At 48.1% G+C, this 14,272-nt stretch overlaps 1 protein-coding gene across 1 annotated transcript; it reads right to left on the bottom strand.

The window, feature by feature from the left end:
- Positions 1-10,786: 10,786 nt before the first annotated feature.
- On the bottom strand, positions 10,787-11,965 carry S1PR5 (sphingosine-1-phosphate receptor 5). Its single transcript, XM_060236328.1, has one exon. The coding sequence runs from the start codon at positions 11,957-11,959 to the stop codon at positions 10,799-10,801; it is 1,161 nt and encodes a 386-aa protein (XP_060092311.1). The 5' UTR covers positions 11,960-11,965; the 3' UTR covers positions 10,787-10,798.
- Between the last annotated feature and the right edge of the window lie 2,307 nt (positions 11,966-14,272).

The raw sequence follows: 14,272 nt of genomic DNA, 5'->3' as shown, positions 1-14,272 counted from the left end.
TTGAGGGGAGGCCAGAGGGTTCTTTGTCTCACGGGAGTGCTGTTTGATGCCTTAGCAGTTAGGTCACAGTGTTCAGTTCAAATCTCTCCCCCATGCTATTTTATGAAACTGTGGGGAGAGGTCACCAGAGATGTGGAGTTAAACACCATCAATACAAAAATAATGTTCAGCTCTATCTTTTTTTGGAGTCCAAGTGATGCTGTTGGTACTCTGAAGTGATGGATGACGCCAGCAGACTGCAACTCAATCCAGATAATAGATTCAGGTGGGCGGCCATGTTGGTCTGAAACAAGTCCTGTGAGGAAAGGTTGAAGGAGCTGGGGATATTTAGCCTGGAGAGGAGGTGGCTGAGAGGTGATAGGATCACCATCTTCAAGTACTTCTTCAAGGAACTCCAAAGGGATCTGTTGAGGCTGGGTGAGTGGGCGTCAACGTGGCAGATGCGGTTCAATATGGCCAAGTGCAAAGTAATGCACATTGGGGCCAAGAATCCCAGCTACAAATACAAGTTGATGGGGTGTGAACTGGCAGAGACTGACCAAGAGAGAGATCTTGGGGTCGTGGTAGATAACTCACTGAAAATGTCAAGACAGTGTGCGTTTGCAATAAAAAAGGCCAACGCCATGCTGGGAATTATTAGGAAGGGAATTGAAAACAAATCAGCCAGTATCATAATGCCCCTGTATAAATCGATGGTGCAGTCTCATTTGGAGTACTGTGTGCAGTTCTGGTCGCCGCACCTCAAAAAGGATATTATAGCATTGGAGAAAGTCCAGAAAAGGGCAACTAGAATGATTAAAGGGCTGGAACACTTTCCCTATGAAGAAAGGTTGAAACGCTTGGGACTCTTTAGCTTGGAGAAACATCGATTGCGGGGTGACATGATAGAGGTTTACAAGATAATGCATGGGATGGGGAAAGTAGAGAAAGAAATACTTTTCTCCCTTTCTCACAATACAAGAACTCGTGGGCATTCCGTGAAATTGCTGAGCAGAAAGGTTAAAACGGATAAAAGGAAGTACTTCTTCACCCAAAGGGTGATTAACATGTGGAATTCACTGCCACAGGAGGTGGTGGCGGCCACAAGCATAGCCACCTTCAAGAGGAGGTTAGATAAAAATATGGAGCAGAGGTCCATCAGTGGCTATTAGCCACAGTGTGTGTGTGTGTGTGTGTGTATATATATATATTTGGCCGCTGTGTGACACAGAATGTTGGACTGGATGGGCCATTGGCCTGATCTAACATGGCTTCTCTTATGTTCTTATGTTCTTACTTGAAGGGCTGTCATATAGCAGATGGTGTGGAATTGTTTTCTGTTGCCCCAGAAGGTAGGACCAGAACCAGTGGGTTAAAATTAAATCAAAAGAGTTTCCAGCTCAACATTAGGAAGAATTTCCTGACAGAGCGATTTCTCAGTGGAACAGGCTTCCTTGGAAGGTGGTGGGCTCTCCTTCCTTGGAGGTTTTTAAACAGAGGCTAGATGGCCATCTGACAGCAATGAAGATCCTGTGAATTTAGGTGGAGGCGGTATTTGTGAGTTTCTTGCATTGTGCAGGGGGTAGGACTAGATGACCCTGGAGGTCCGTTCCAACTCTATGATTCTAACAGAATAAGGTTTGAATCCATTGGCACATTTAAGACCAACAATGTTTAATTCTGGATATAAGCTTTGTGCGAAGGGATTGGGAGTCCTGTTCCTCTCAATCTGAACCCCTAGACTGAGCAGGTGGTGGCAGCGAGCCCAAGGGGCAGGAGGAGAAATAGCTCCCTCCAGGAGTTGGCGACTCAATAGGGAGCTGACGGGACCGGGTCTGAAGGCAGAATCGGGCTGGTTCCGTCACAGCATCTGATGAAGTGTGTGTATATGTGAAAGCTTATATCCAGAATTAAACGTTGTTGGGCTTCAGGGTGCCACTGGACTCAAGCCTTTATTTAATCTAGATGTTTGGTTGGTATACTGTAAATGTTTGGCTGGTATACTGTGGAAGTGAGAGAAGGTCTAATTCTAGATGGACTGTACGTCTTCTGAACAGGACTGCCAAGCTCCTTGGCGAGCGGGGATTCTTCCACTTTGGGGGTCCCCAACCTTCCAGCCCACCGTGGGGATCTCCTCCCGACATCACCAGCATAATGACGTCACTCGTGATGTCATTATGCCAGTGACGTCGTGTGCCGGCCGCTCTAGGAGCTTCCAGGAAAACTATGGTTTTCCTGGAAGCTCTAGCAATTTTGGAGGGGGGCGGGAATCTATGGTACCAGTACTGCACATGGCCATGGCCACCTCCCACAAACTTCCGGTAAGAATTCTGCACAAAAGAGCACAACAGAGCTCCTCCTTCTCATGTCCAGGAATTTTATCATCTCCCTTTCTCCTCCCACTGACCAGGTGAGGTCCGATTAAAGATGCTTTTACTGAAGTCCCGAGGAAGCTCTTCCTGAAGTCTTTCTAGCACCATAACTTCTACTTAGGCTGCAGTTGGAGAACCCATTACATGAAATTGTGAATGAAGCATTAGCGAGTGAGACTAGGTGCCTTAGCACTGTTTCCCAGTGATAACTGTGGCCTAAGTAGAAGTTTACAAGAAACACAACAATAGCTGGAATCGTGTCGCCGCCGCACCGGTTGGATTGTGGATTGCTGCCTGAAGAGCAATGTCACACAGCACTCTACACCAGGGGTGGCCAATAGTAGCTCTCCAGATGTTTTTTTGCCTACAACTCTCATCAGCGCCAGCCATTGGCCATGCTGGCTGGAGCTGATGGGAGTTGTAGGCAAAAAAACATCTAGAGAGCTTCTGTTTGCCACCCCTGCTCTACACGATATCGCTTGCATCTGGAAATCAAAGACTTTGCAAGAACCGGCACCGTTTGTTTCAAGCATCCAGGATTGGATTTCTTTGAGTTGTTTCATGAACTATTATTATAATCTGGGCTATTAATCTGAAGAAATTGTTACCGGAATTGTCTGCAAAAGTAATGTGAAACATATATGATGAGTGTATGAATCTATGTAAATGAATGTGCATAAGTATAAGTATATCGTAGACAGCGTTTGATTTCTTGTTTCTAATCATCTGAGGATTGGCAACCCTAGTTATGAAGGAGAACTAGTTTCAGTTTTGCCAGAGCATCCTCAGGGGATCATATTCCCAGCAGTTTGGGTTTCATCTCCGTGGGGGAAGTTATTAGAAGGGATTCCACATTGCAGACCTTAGCAAAGCAGATGGGTGGAACATGCTGTGAGCAGAGCTTGGAGTGCTTCGTCCTCGTTGGCAGCGGCACACCAGCCACTCTCTACAACAGGGGGTTCCCAACCCACCGCCCAACATTGGGTCAGCGGGGGGAACCTCCCCCGACGTCACCGGCGCAATGTTGTCACCCAGAAGCGATGTCATTGCGCCAGCGATGTCACGTGTGGCCGCTCTAGGCGTTTCCAGGGAAGTCGATGGTTTTCCTGTACGATCAAGCCATTTGGGAGGGGAAACACTATGGTACAATAGGTACCATAGAGTATTCCCCTCCCAAATGGCTAGAGCATCCGGGAAAACCATAGAGTTGTCCCGGAAACGCCTACAGCGGCCCCGCACAACATCGCCAGTGCAATGATGTCATTTCCGGGTGACATCATTGCATCGTGCACACACTTTGCACATGTATGAGAGTCCCCCGCTGGAGAATGCAGGGGACTTGGCAACCCTATTCATATCTTTCCCCCCTCAGAGCAGGTTGCCAGTGTACTCTGCCCAAAAACAAAGGTGCTTCCATCACGCCCAAAAAACTCTTCTGTTCACCTTCTCTTCTGTTGTTGCTGCATTTATTCCTCGCCTGAAAGAGCTCCAGGGAAATTAAATGTTTGCTTACCTCTTGTGTGACATTTTATAATACTGCTTTCAGGGGTGGAATTCTAGCAGGAGCTCCTTTGCACATTAGGCCACACCCCCTGATGTAACCAAACCTCCAAGAGCTTACAAGGCTCTTTTTTGTAAGCTCTTGGAGGATTGGCTACATCAGGGGTGTGTGGCCAAATATGCAAAGGAGCTCCTGCTAGAATTCCACCCCTGTTGCTGTTACTTCTGGCTATAAGTTTGGGGATCAGCGCAGTATTGCTTGCATTCTGCAAATGCAGTTGGAAGAGCGCCTGGGAGGCAGCTGATGGCCCCTCCTCCTTAGCTTTTTGAGACAAAAGATGGGTCGAGCAAGGCCAGCCCCTGCTCTTTAGACACTGCCTGCATCAGCAGGGGTGGGGGGAGATGGTGCCAGGTGTCAAGTGCCTTGCCATTGTAGAGTTAAACTTGAGAAATGTCTACTGTTGCCTTATCTTGCTGCTCTTGCTTCTTGACATTCCCAAATCTTGCACCTGCTGTTTAGACTAAGAGTAGACTAGTACCGTTGCAACAATATCTGTCAAGAATGTAACCTTGGGAATGATCCCTCACTACAAGATGATGCATGGGATGGAGAAAGCAGAGATAGAAGTCCTTTTCTCCCTTTCTCACAATACAAGAACTCGTGGGCATTCGATGAAATTGCTGAGCAGTCAGGTTAAAAGGAAGTCAGATAGAAGGAAGTCCTTCTTCACCCAAAGGGTGATTAACGTGTGGAATTCACTGCCACAGGAGGTGGTGGCGGCTACAAGCATAGCCAGCTTCAAAAGGGGATTGGATAAAAATATGGAGCAGAGGTCCATCAGTGGCTATTAGCCACAGTGTGTGTGTGTGTGTGCATATGTATGTATGTATATGTGTGTGTGTGTGTGTGTGTATACACACACACACACACACATATTGTCCACTGTGTGACACAGAGTGTTGGGCTGGATGGGCCATTGGCCTGATCCAACAAGGCTTCTCTTATGTTCTTATGTGACACAGAGTATTGGACTGGATGGGCCACTGGCCTGATCCAACATGGCTTCTCTTATGTTCTTATGTGACACAGAGTGTTGGGCTGGATGGGCCATTGGCCTGATCCAACATGGCTTTTCTTATGTTCTTCTGTGACACAGAGTGTTGGACTGGGTGGGCCATTGGCCTGATCCAACATGGTTTCTCTTATGTTCTTATGTGACACAGAGTGTTGGACTGGATGGGCCATTGGCCTGATCCAGCATGGCTTCTCTTATGTTCTTATGTAGTGTGAATTGCTGTTGTTCCCAAAGCAAAAGTGTCTGTGGGAAGTAGTGGGGAGGGTGCATGCTATCACATTTTTGCAAAAGTATCATACTTCTAATGCTCTGATGCACTTGGTCCGACCTGTCTGAACTACTTGAAGCCTTAAATAAATGGAATCAATGATGACCAATAGACTGTTTACTGAGTGAACAGGGAGTACGGTTGACACCAGGGCTCCAAACTGTCCAGTTGCTTAGAACAGGACCCAAAAGTGGGCTGTGAAGCCTCTGGAAGTGGGTTGCGGGGCAGCCGTCCCTCATGGTCTCTCTTGCTCGGGGTGTCAGATCCCCCACTCCCAGGCCCCATCTTTGTCTTGCTGATCAGCTACCTGGTGGGGGGCTGGGGGGGAAAAGGAGTCTCACCTGACATTTTTGTGATATCCTTGACATGACTTCAACATGACCTGTTAGTGGGAAGGTTTCAAGGTGGAGCCCCCTAGAAGCTATTGTTAAGGAGGTGCATGCTATAAAATGGTGGGAAAGGCTTAAAAACAAAGGCTATTTTAGAGTGGACGATATGTTTAGGGGTGGTAAGCTAAAACCCTTACAGGAAATTATAGAAGATTTAGGTAATCAATACTGGTTAAACATAGCAGGCTTGCATAAGAGAGTTAAGATGATCAGTGAAAAGGGAGAGCTTTGGTTAGACACTCCAATGGAAGAGATATATAAGGTAATGGCCAAACAAAGGAAGGGTCTAGTGGGGTTATTATACAGAAAAATGATTTCAAATAAAGATAAAATAATAGTACATTTACAAAAGATTTGGAGTCATGAAGGTCAGTTAACAGAGGGGTTGGCTGGGAAAATCTTGGATGGTCTAGAAAGGATTAAAGTAACCAAATTTAAAGAACTGGAATATAAATTTTTCACAAAATGGTACAAAACTCCCGCACAAATAGCCAATATATTCCCAGGAGTGAGCTCCAAGTGCTGGCATTGCAAACAATTTAAGGGTTGGTTTGCACATATGTGGTGGGAGTGTGAAGAGGTAAAACCCTTTTGGGGGGAAATTATTCAATTTATTAGAAAAGTCTGCAATGTACCATTAACCATTGGCTTTAACATGATGTTGTTAAGTACAATAGGAAGTCCGGCACTAAGTAGACCCACTCAAAACCTTGCCAAGGTGATGATATTAGCAGGGAAGGCGGTCATCGCTTTGGGGTGGAAAGATAAAAGTAAATGGTCAATAGAAATCTGGCACAACTATTTGTTTGATTACATACAGTCTGACATCGTGGCAACAATCAACAAGGATTCCACGTGGGAAGATAAAGTCAAGGAAATCGAGACCAAATGGAACCCTTATTTAGAGTGGATCTCAGGAGAAGCAAGGAAGGACATTCAGTGGAAGATCAGGACTCTGTGCCCTTGGCTGAGGGGAAAAGACTAAAAGAAGATGGGGAGGGTTGGGGGGGGCGAGGGTTATTTGTAATTTCAACATCCATATGCTGTAATGGCCAATTGTACTAAAGTCAATAAAACATAAAAATATTTATTTAAAAAAACAAACAAACATGACCTGTTAGTGACACATCAGGGCGATGCTCTGTTTTTTGCCCCAAAACCAGAGCATCATCATCATCATCATTGTCATCGTCATAATTATTACTGTTTATTTATATTCCGCCCATTCCTCTGTACGGGCTCAGGGCGAAGCACAACATAAATAATAAAAGCACAGTAGCATAATAATAAAAAAAGCCAATTACAATATTCAGTACAACAGAAGAGTCCTGCAGAACAATACGGTCAGATGGTGTAGCAGGACAGTGCAGTAAATAAGCGCAATAGGATAGTACAGTAGAGGAGGCCAGTCGATCTAATATGCAAAGGAGCTCCTGCTAGAATTCCACACCTCACCCGAAGACCTGGTGGAACAGCTCCATTTTACAGGGCCTACGAAAGGCTAACAAGCCGGGTAGGGCCCGGATCTCCATAGAAAGCTGATTCCACCAGGTTGGGGCCAGGACCGAAAAGGACCTGGCCCTGGTAGAGGCAAGACGGGCATCTCTTGGGCTGGGGACTGTCAGCCTATCTTGCGAGGCCGAACGAAGAGACCTCCGGGACATATACGGGAAGAGACGGTCCCGCAGGTATGTTGGTCCCAGGCCGCGTAAGGCTTTAAAAGTCCAGACTAATACCTTGAAATGGATCCGGTACTCTATAGGCAGCCAGTGCAGGCCACGGAGCACCGGCCACATTCTCACCTGTATAGGTGATGCAGTCAGGAGGCGAGCATCATCCGGACATCCCCAATGTGCCTATATCACTTCCAGGTCATGTTGGAAGTCATGTTTGGGGACACTGCTGAAACAGTGAGACCCCCTGCTCCTGGTAAGCACACTCCGCACCCCCCCACTGGCTGCCCCAAGGGACCTGGCAACCTTTGCTCCTGGCAGCCTTTGCTGCCCCAAGGGACCTGGGGCAGCCCTTTCCCCATCATCTTCTCTCTCCTCATCCTTGTCGACATCTCACAATCTCACCTTCTGCCTCTCCTTGTGACAGCTGGGTGGTGGGGAGGGGCAAGTTGTCTGGCAACTAGTAATTTTATGGTAATAATAATAATAATGATAATAATAATAATAATAATACTTTTTATTTATATCCCGCCCTCCCCGCCGAAGCAGGCTCAGGGCGGCTCACAACACGTAAATACAATGTACAGTAAAAGCATATGTGATAGTTACAATTACAATTATAAAATCATCCTTAAAACAATAAAACAACTTGCATTAAAATTAACATTATGGTGCTATGGCTAGGGTCTTCTAAAGAATTCGGTGACTAGAATATAAAACATATCCAGCGAGACTTTCTTGGCTCGGTGTTAAGTGAAGGCTATTTTAAAGAGGTAGGTCTTGCAGGCCCTGCGGAATTGGTCTAGACATCGCAGGGCCCGCACCTCCTCCGGGAGTTGGTTCCACAGTAAGGGAGCTGCTATGGAGAAGGCCCGATCCCGGGTGGTCTTCAATCTGGCCTCCCTTGGCCCAGGGATATTCAGCTGGTTCTTTCCAGCTGACCTCAGCGCTCTCTGGGGTTCCTATGGGGAGAGACGGTCCCTCAAGTAGGCAGGTCCTCGGCCATAGCAGCTGGAAGGAGGGGAAAACGGAATGCCACTTGTTTGGCTACAACCGCACACTCCCTACAGTGTTGTGGACTTCTCAACAATGTCTGGTTGGCAACTGTAAATGTAGATAAGGTCACAGTTCACCTTGGGTGCCAAAAAACCTTGGGCTTGCCCTGGGTTGGTCACCATCAGTATTCCCTCTAACCTGAGTTAGTGTGAGCCAGTTCATAGGGGGTTTTTTTGCCTCCGGCTCACACATTTTTGTCTTAGGAACAATGGCCCCAGAGCAAACTAATTTATGCAGTAGCTCACAAAGTAGAATTTTTGCTCACAATACTCCACAGCTTAGAGGGAGTATTGGTCACCATACCAAGTATATTTGTATTTATGGGTATTCCCACTGGTTGGGAAAACTTTTTGGTTCATTTAGTCTCAGGATGTCAACAAGATTATTGGAAGCATGAGGCCAACCACCTGCTTGTATGACCTTTGCCCTTACTGGTTACTTAAATCTACCTGGGTGGGGGGCCTAGGAGACAAGGTTAATGCCTCCTTTGGGGGTGGGAATGGCTGCTTCAGCCTTGACCCAGATCTCAGTAACTATCGTATCATCTCAAATGTTCCATTCTCGAGCAAGGTGAGTGGACAGGTGGTAGCTAGGCAACTTCAAACTTTCCTGGATGAGGCAAATTGCCTAGATCTAATGGGACGGCAATGGCAAACGACCCCGTAAAAAGTCTGCCATGAAAACGTTATGATGCGACGTCACCCTAGAGTTGAAAATGACTGGTGCTTGCGCAGATGACTACCTTTATCTTTTTAATCTGGTTTTAGGCCTCATTATGGGATTGAAATAGCCTTAGTCACTCTGGTAGATGACTTGCACCAGAAGATGGACAGGAGGAGTGCAGCTCCAGTGATTCTCCCGGACCTCTCAGTGGCTTTGGTACCATTGGTCATGATATCCTTCTGGACTATGTATCTGGGGGCAGGGACTGGGAGGCACCATTTTGAGGTGGTTCCAGAACTCCCAAGAGGATAGGTTTCCAAAGGTGGTGTTGAGGAACTGCTGCTCAGCCTCTTGGCCTTTGGAGTCCTGCAGGGTCTCATCTTGTCCCCTATGCTCTCTAACATCTACATGAAACTGCTGGGGAGTCATCCAGAGATTCTGCTTGGGTTGTCACCAACATGCAAATAATGCTCTGCTCCATCTCATGCTTCTGAGTGATTCCCGGGATGGTGTAAAAAAAAGGGTAAAGGTAGTCCCGTGTGCAAGCACCAGAGCAGAGCTTGGACTGCAGTACTGCAGCTTTAACACTCTGCACCATGGAGCACCTAGGGATGGTGTAGAAAGCCTGAACTGGTACCCAGAGGTAGTTTTGGAGTGCACGAGGGCTAAGAAACAGGACTTTAATCCGGACAAGATAGAAGCGCTACTAGCGAGCAGAAGGTCTGACGTGGGATTCAAGGTGTCACCCATTCTAGATGGGGTTGCACTCCCCTTGAAGGAGGATGGGATGCTCTTGGACCCAGGTCTGCCACTGTCTTTTTGTGGCCAAGAGGAAGATCCATCCAATGTGCAGTGACATGTCTCCGTCACTGTCCACGTGACCTGGAAGAAACACCATCACATCTGGGACATTGGGACGGCGCTCTGGTATTTGGGCAAAAACTCTATGGTAGAAGCCAAATTTTGCCCAAATGCCAGAGTGTCGCCCTGACATCCTGGATGTGATGACATCTTCAGGCATTTTTTTTGTAGCAGGAACTCCTTTGCCTATTAGGCCATGCACCCCAAGATTCTTTGTCCAATCCTCCAAGAGCTTACAGTAGGCCCTGTAATAAGAGCCCAGAGGAGGGCAACGAAGATGGTGAGGGGTTTGGAGACCAAGTCCTATGAAGAAAGGTTGAAGGAGCTGGGGATGTTTAGCCTGGAGAGGAGACGGCTGAGAGGTGATCTGATCACCATCTTCAAGTACTTGAAGGGCTGTCATATAGAGGAGGGTGTGGAATTGTTTTCTGTGGCCCCAGAAAGTAGGAACAGAACTAATGGGCTGAAATTAAACCAAAATAGTTTCCGTCACAACATTAGGAAGAACTTCCTGAGTGTTAGAGTGGTTTCTCAGTGGAAGAGGCTTCCTCGGGAGGTGTTGGGCTCTCCTTCCTTGGAGGTTTTTCCACAGAGGCTGGATGGCCATCTGACAGCAATGAAGATCCTGTGAATTTAGGGGGAGGTGTTTGTGAGTTTCCTGCATTGTGCAGGGGGTTGGACTAGACGACCCTGGAGGCCCCTTCCAACTCTATGATTCTATGATTCCTGCTCCAAAAAAAGCCCCGATGACGTCACTTGTGGCTCCTGTAGGCAATGAGGTAGACCTGTCACTGGATGTTGGATGGCCCTCCTGCTGCTCCCAGTCGGTCCCCCATTCCCCACTGGTTGCCAGGCAAGCCGTGGCAACCGTAATTCTGATCTCTTAGTCATTCCACCAGGACTTACACCTCTAGCAGCCTGCACTCACATCCCAGCGCAGAGTGGAGCAAAAGAGAAGAATTCAGGCGTCAGCTTTTGACACTAACCCCTTGCTTGCCAGAGGGGTGCCATTCCTGACCAACGGATTGGCATTTGGCCCCTCCTTCTGGTGCGAGGAGTGGTCTGACTTGCTGGTGCTGCACTCCAATATGGGGAGCCCGAAGCGCTTGGCTCGGTTCTCCTCCGTACCGGGCGCAATGGCCAGGAGGCAGCACAGTAACCTGAAGATAGCCCGCCTCAGGTCCTTACTGGTCAGGGTGTAAATGACGGGATTAAGCAGAGAGTTAATCATCGCCAAGCCCAGGAAATAATCCGCCTTGTAGAGTATACCGCAGGCTTGGTTCTGGCACGCAACATCCGACAGTAAGAGGAGAAACAGGGGCAGCCAGCAGGCAATGAAGGTGCCCACCACGGTGGTCACAGTTCTCAACAAGGACATGTTCTTCTTGGATTTCTTGAGCATGCCCTCGTAAAGGCCGCCCAAGCGCTGCCCGTTGAACTTGACCATACAGTAGACCCGGACGTACAGCACCACGATGGAGAGGAGGATGACCAGGAAAATGGTGATACAGAAGAGGATGTAGTGCTTGGAATAGAGAGGCAGCACCGTGGAACACTCCGGAAGGTGACTGATGCAGTTCCAGCCCAGGAGGGGCAGGGCCCCGAGCAGGACGGGAGCTACCCAGGTGGCCCCCATCAGCAGGAGCATGCGTCTTTTCTTGTTCCCGTGGTAGAGCCGCACGTGGACCATGGTGATGTGTCGCTCAATGGCGATTGCAAAGAGGCTGAGGACAGAAGCGGCAAGTGTGACAAAGACCCCTGCCTCACGTAGAAACCATTGGACAGGAGTCAACCGGAGAGTGCTGGGCCCCGAGAGGATGATATTGGCAGCGTAGGCAACTCCGGCTAGTAAGTCCGACAGGGTGAGATTCCCAAGCAGGTAGTACATGGGGGAATGGAATTTCTTGTTCCTCCATATGGCCAGCAGAACCACTAGGTTTTCGGCTACTATGAAGGCACACACCACCAGGAAGAAGATGGCATGGATCTGAAGTCTTCCCCTGTATTTGCTGTTGTAGAGCTTTCCTGTGTAGTTATAGTGCAGGGAAATGATGTCATTGTTGCGATACTCCTGATAGATCTGGACCCAGCGGGGCGGAGATTCCATGCTGGTGGATTCCATCCAACTGGTCCCTCAATTTCACTCTCTTTTAGGATGCGCAGGTTTGCGCGTAATTACACATTTAGCCCTCCCCGCAAGTCATGCTGTGCCCGTGGGGGAAATGCTGCTGCGTTGCTAATATTCTCATCCCCCCCATCGTGGTCCTGGAGAAGCCATTGCAGGCCTCGCGATCAAGAAGAAACCTAGAAATCCAACCAGAAACCCTTGTTACGTTGATAACAGCAAAGCCAGGTAAAGTTGAGAACAGTAGAAGGGGGAAGAATCTGAACAGCACCAAGTGGAAGGAACTCTCTGAGCCAAGCTCTGACTGCTTATACCGCTGTCAACAATTCATGAAAACTGGCCCCAAAGAACATATTTTCATCGTTAAGATCTTTAAATATCTTTTAAGTCTTTTGCACTGCCATCCTAACCAGAGTTACAGGCTTCCAAGCCCATTAACTGGATTGGGAGGAGTTATTAGAAGGCACAACATTTTCAGCATAATATCCGGTGCCTCTCCTCAAAACACCTCCCAAGTTTCAAAAAGATTGTTCCCGGGGGTCCAATTCTATAAGCCCCCTGTGGAGAAACACCATTTTACGCTTTGGTTATCTGGGAATTGGCAGGAAGAGGCCATCAAACTGGAGGCAGGCTTCTGTCAAGCATCGGTATTTCGAATAATCAAGCTTTTGTTTGAATCAAAGGTGGTGCCTCCACCTCAAAAATCAGCCCCCCCAGAGCCCCAGATACCCGTGGATCAATTCTCCATTATTTTCTATGGGAATAAATCTCCCTAGAGAATAATAGAGTTCCCAGCAGACATTTCCCTCCCCTCCCTCCACTTTCTGACGACCCTGAAGCGGGGGGAGGGCCTCCAAACCGGGGGATCCCCTGCCCCCACCTGGGTATTGGCAGCCCTACAGCTGCCCAATGTGACTGGCCAGATTAAGGGTATTCCTGAAACTGGGTGTAGAAGAGGCGTCCACAGCGTTGTCTGTGGCACCTGCCCTGCCCACTAACACCATTCCGGGTGCCTGCCAAGTGCTTTTAGAAAGTGGGTGGGGCCAGGTGAAGCTTTTGCTCAGCAATGCTTCTGATTGGCCGTTGTACAGATTTTTTTTTTTAAATGTCGCTTTGGCAGAAGCTGCCCCCATAGCACAAGAATCTTCACTGTGTGGTTCAAGGGAAGTCATGACAGCCATTTTGTGGCTGGCTGCACCTCTGGCAGCAACCATGTTGTGACTGTACAGACCACCCTTTTTTAGAATTCCAAAGGGGTTCAAAAAGGATAGGGAACCCTGAGATAGAGCCTTAAGACCCTGCCAGATCAGACCAGTGGTCCTTCTAGTCCAGCATCCGGTCTAGTCCAGCTCTTAGGGGTAAGAGGCTCTGGCTGCGTTAACACAGATCTGGGCTTCGATTTAAAACTGGGCCGGACTCACCTCGATTCAAGTCAAGTGTGCGTTGTATCTCTCTGATTATACACGGTAACAACAGGGAAGGGCCTGTTTCTCAGGATAACTGCAAGAGCAAAGTGTGCCGTTGGGCAACCATCAACCTGTAAATTCACACAAGAGAATGCGCAAACAGTAATTTTACATGCAAATTAGGTGCAGGGTTCTAACAGCAGTAACAGTTAGCACAACATAATAAACATAGCCAGGAATGCACAACACCTCCAACTGCCAAACAGCCTCCACAGAGCACACATGGGAACAACGTTATACCAACCTGACAACACTGTTTGGAACTGTTCCAGAACACCACCATACCGGTCCCATCATGCCCACAAGTCTGCAAGGGGCAGGGAAATTATGCTGAACGAAGAGGTCACATAGAAAACACAAGACTGTCAAAGACCACAATATCAAGTTTGGAAGTCATGTTGGAAATTCAGTGGAAGTGGATGGTGGTTGCCTGTTGGCAGGAGGCTGGCAGTTGACACCCAAACAACTGCATGTACAGCATTAAGAACACAAGAAGAGCCCTGCCAGATCAGACCAGTGGTCCTTCTAGTCCAGCATCCGGTCTCACGTAGTGGCCGGTCTCACGTAGTGGCCAATCTGGAAGGCCATCAACAGGGCAGAGAAGCCAAGGCCTTCATAGGAACATCAGATGAGCCCTGTTGGATCAGACCAGAGGTCCATCTAGTCTAGCATCCCGTCTCACATAGTGGCTAACCAGTTCCTCTGATGACCAACAGCAGTGTATAGAGGCCGAGGCCTTGTCCTGATATTGCCTCCTGACTCTGGGATTCAGAGGTTCACTGCCTCTGAACGTTGAGGTTCCCCTTTAGCTAGTAGCCACTGATAGACCTCTCCTCTATGAATC

Source organism: Heteronotia binoei, chromosome 4, assembly GCF_032191835.1.
Source record: "Heteronotia binoei isolate CCM8104 ecotype False Entrance Well chromosome 4, APGP_CSIRO_Hbin_v1, whole genome shotgun sequence".
In the NCBI taxonomy this organism is placed as follows: Eukaryota; Metazoa; Chordata; class Lepidosauria; order Squamata; family Gekkonidae; genus Heteronotia; species Heteronotia binoei.
The sequence above is the reverse complement of the archived record's forward strand: the minus strand, read 5'-3'. Positions and strand labels throughout refer to the sequence as shown.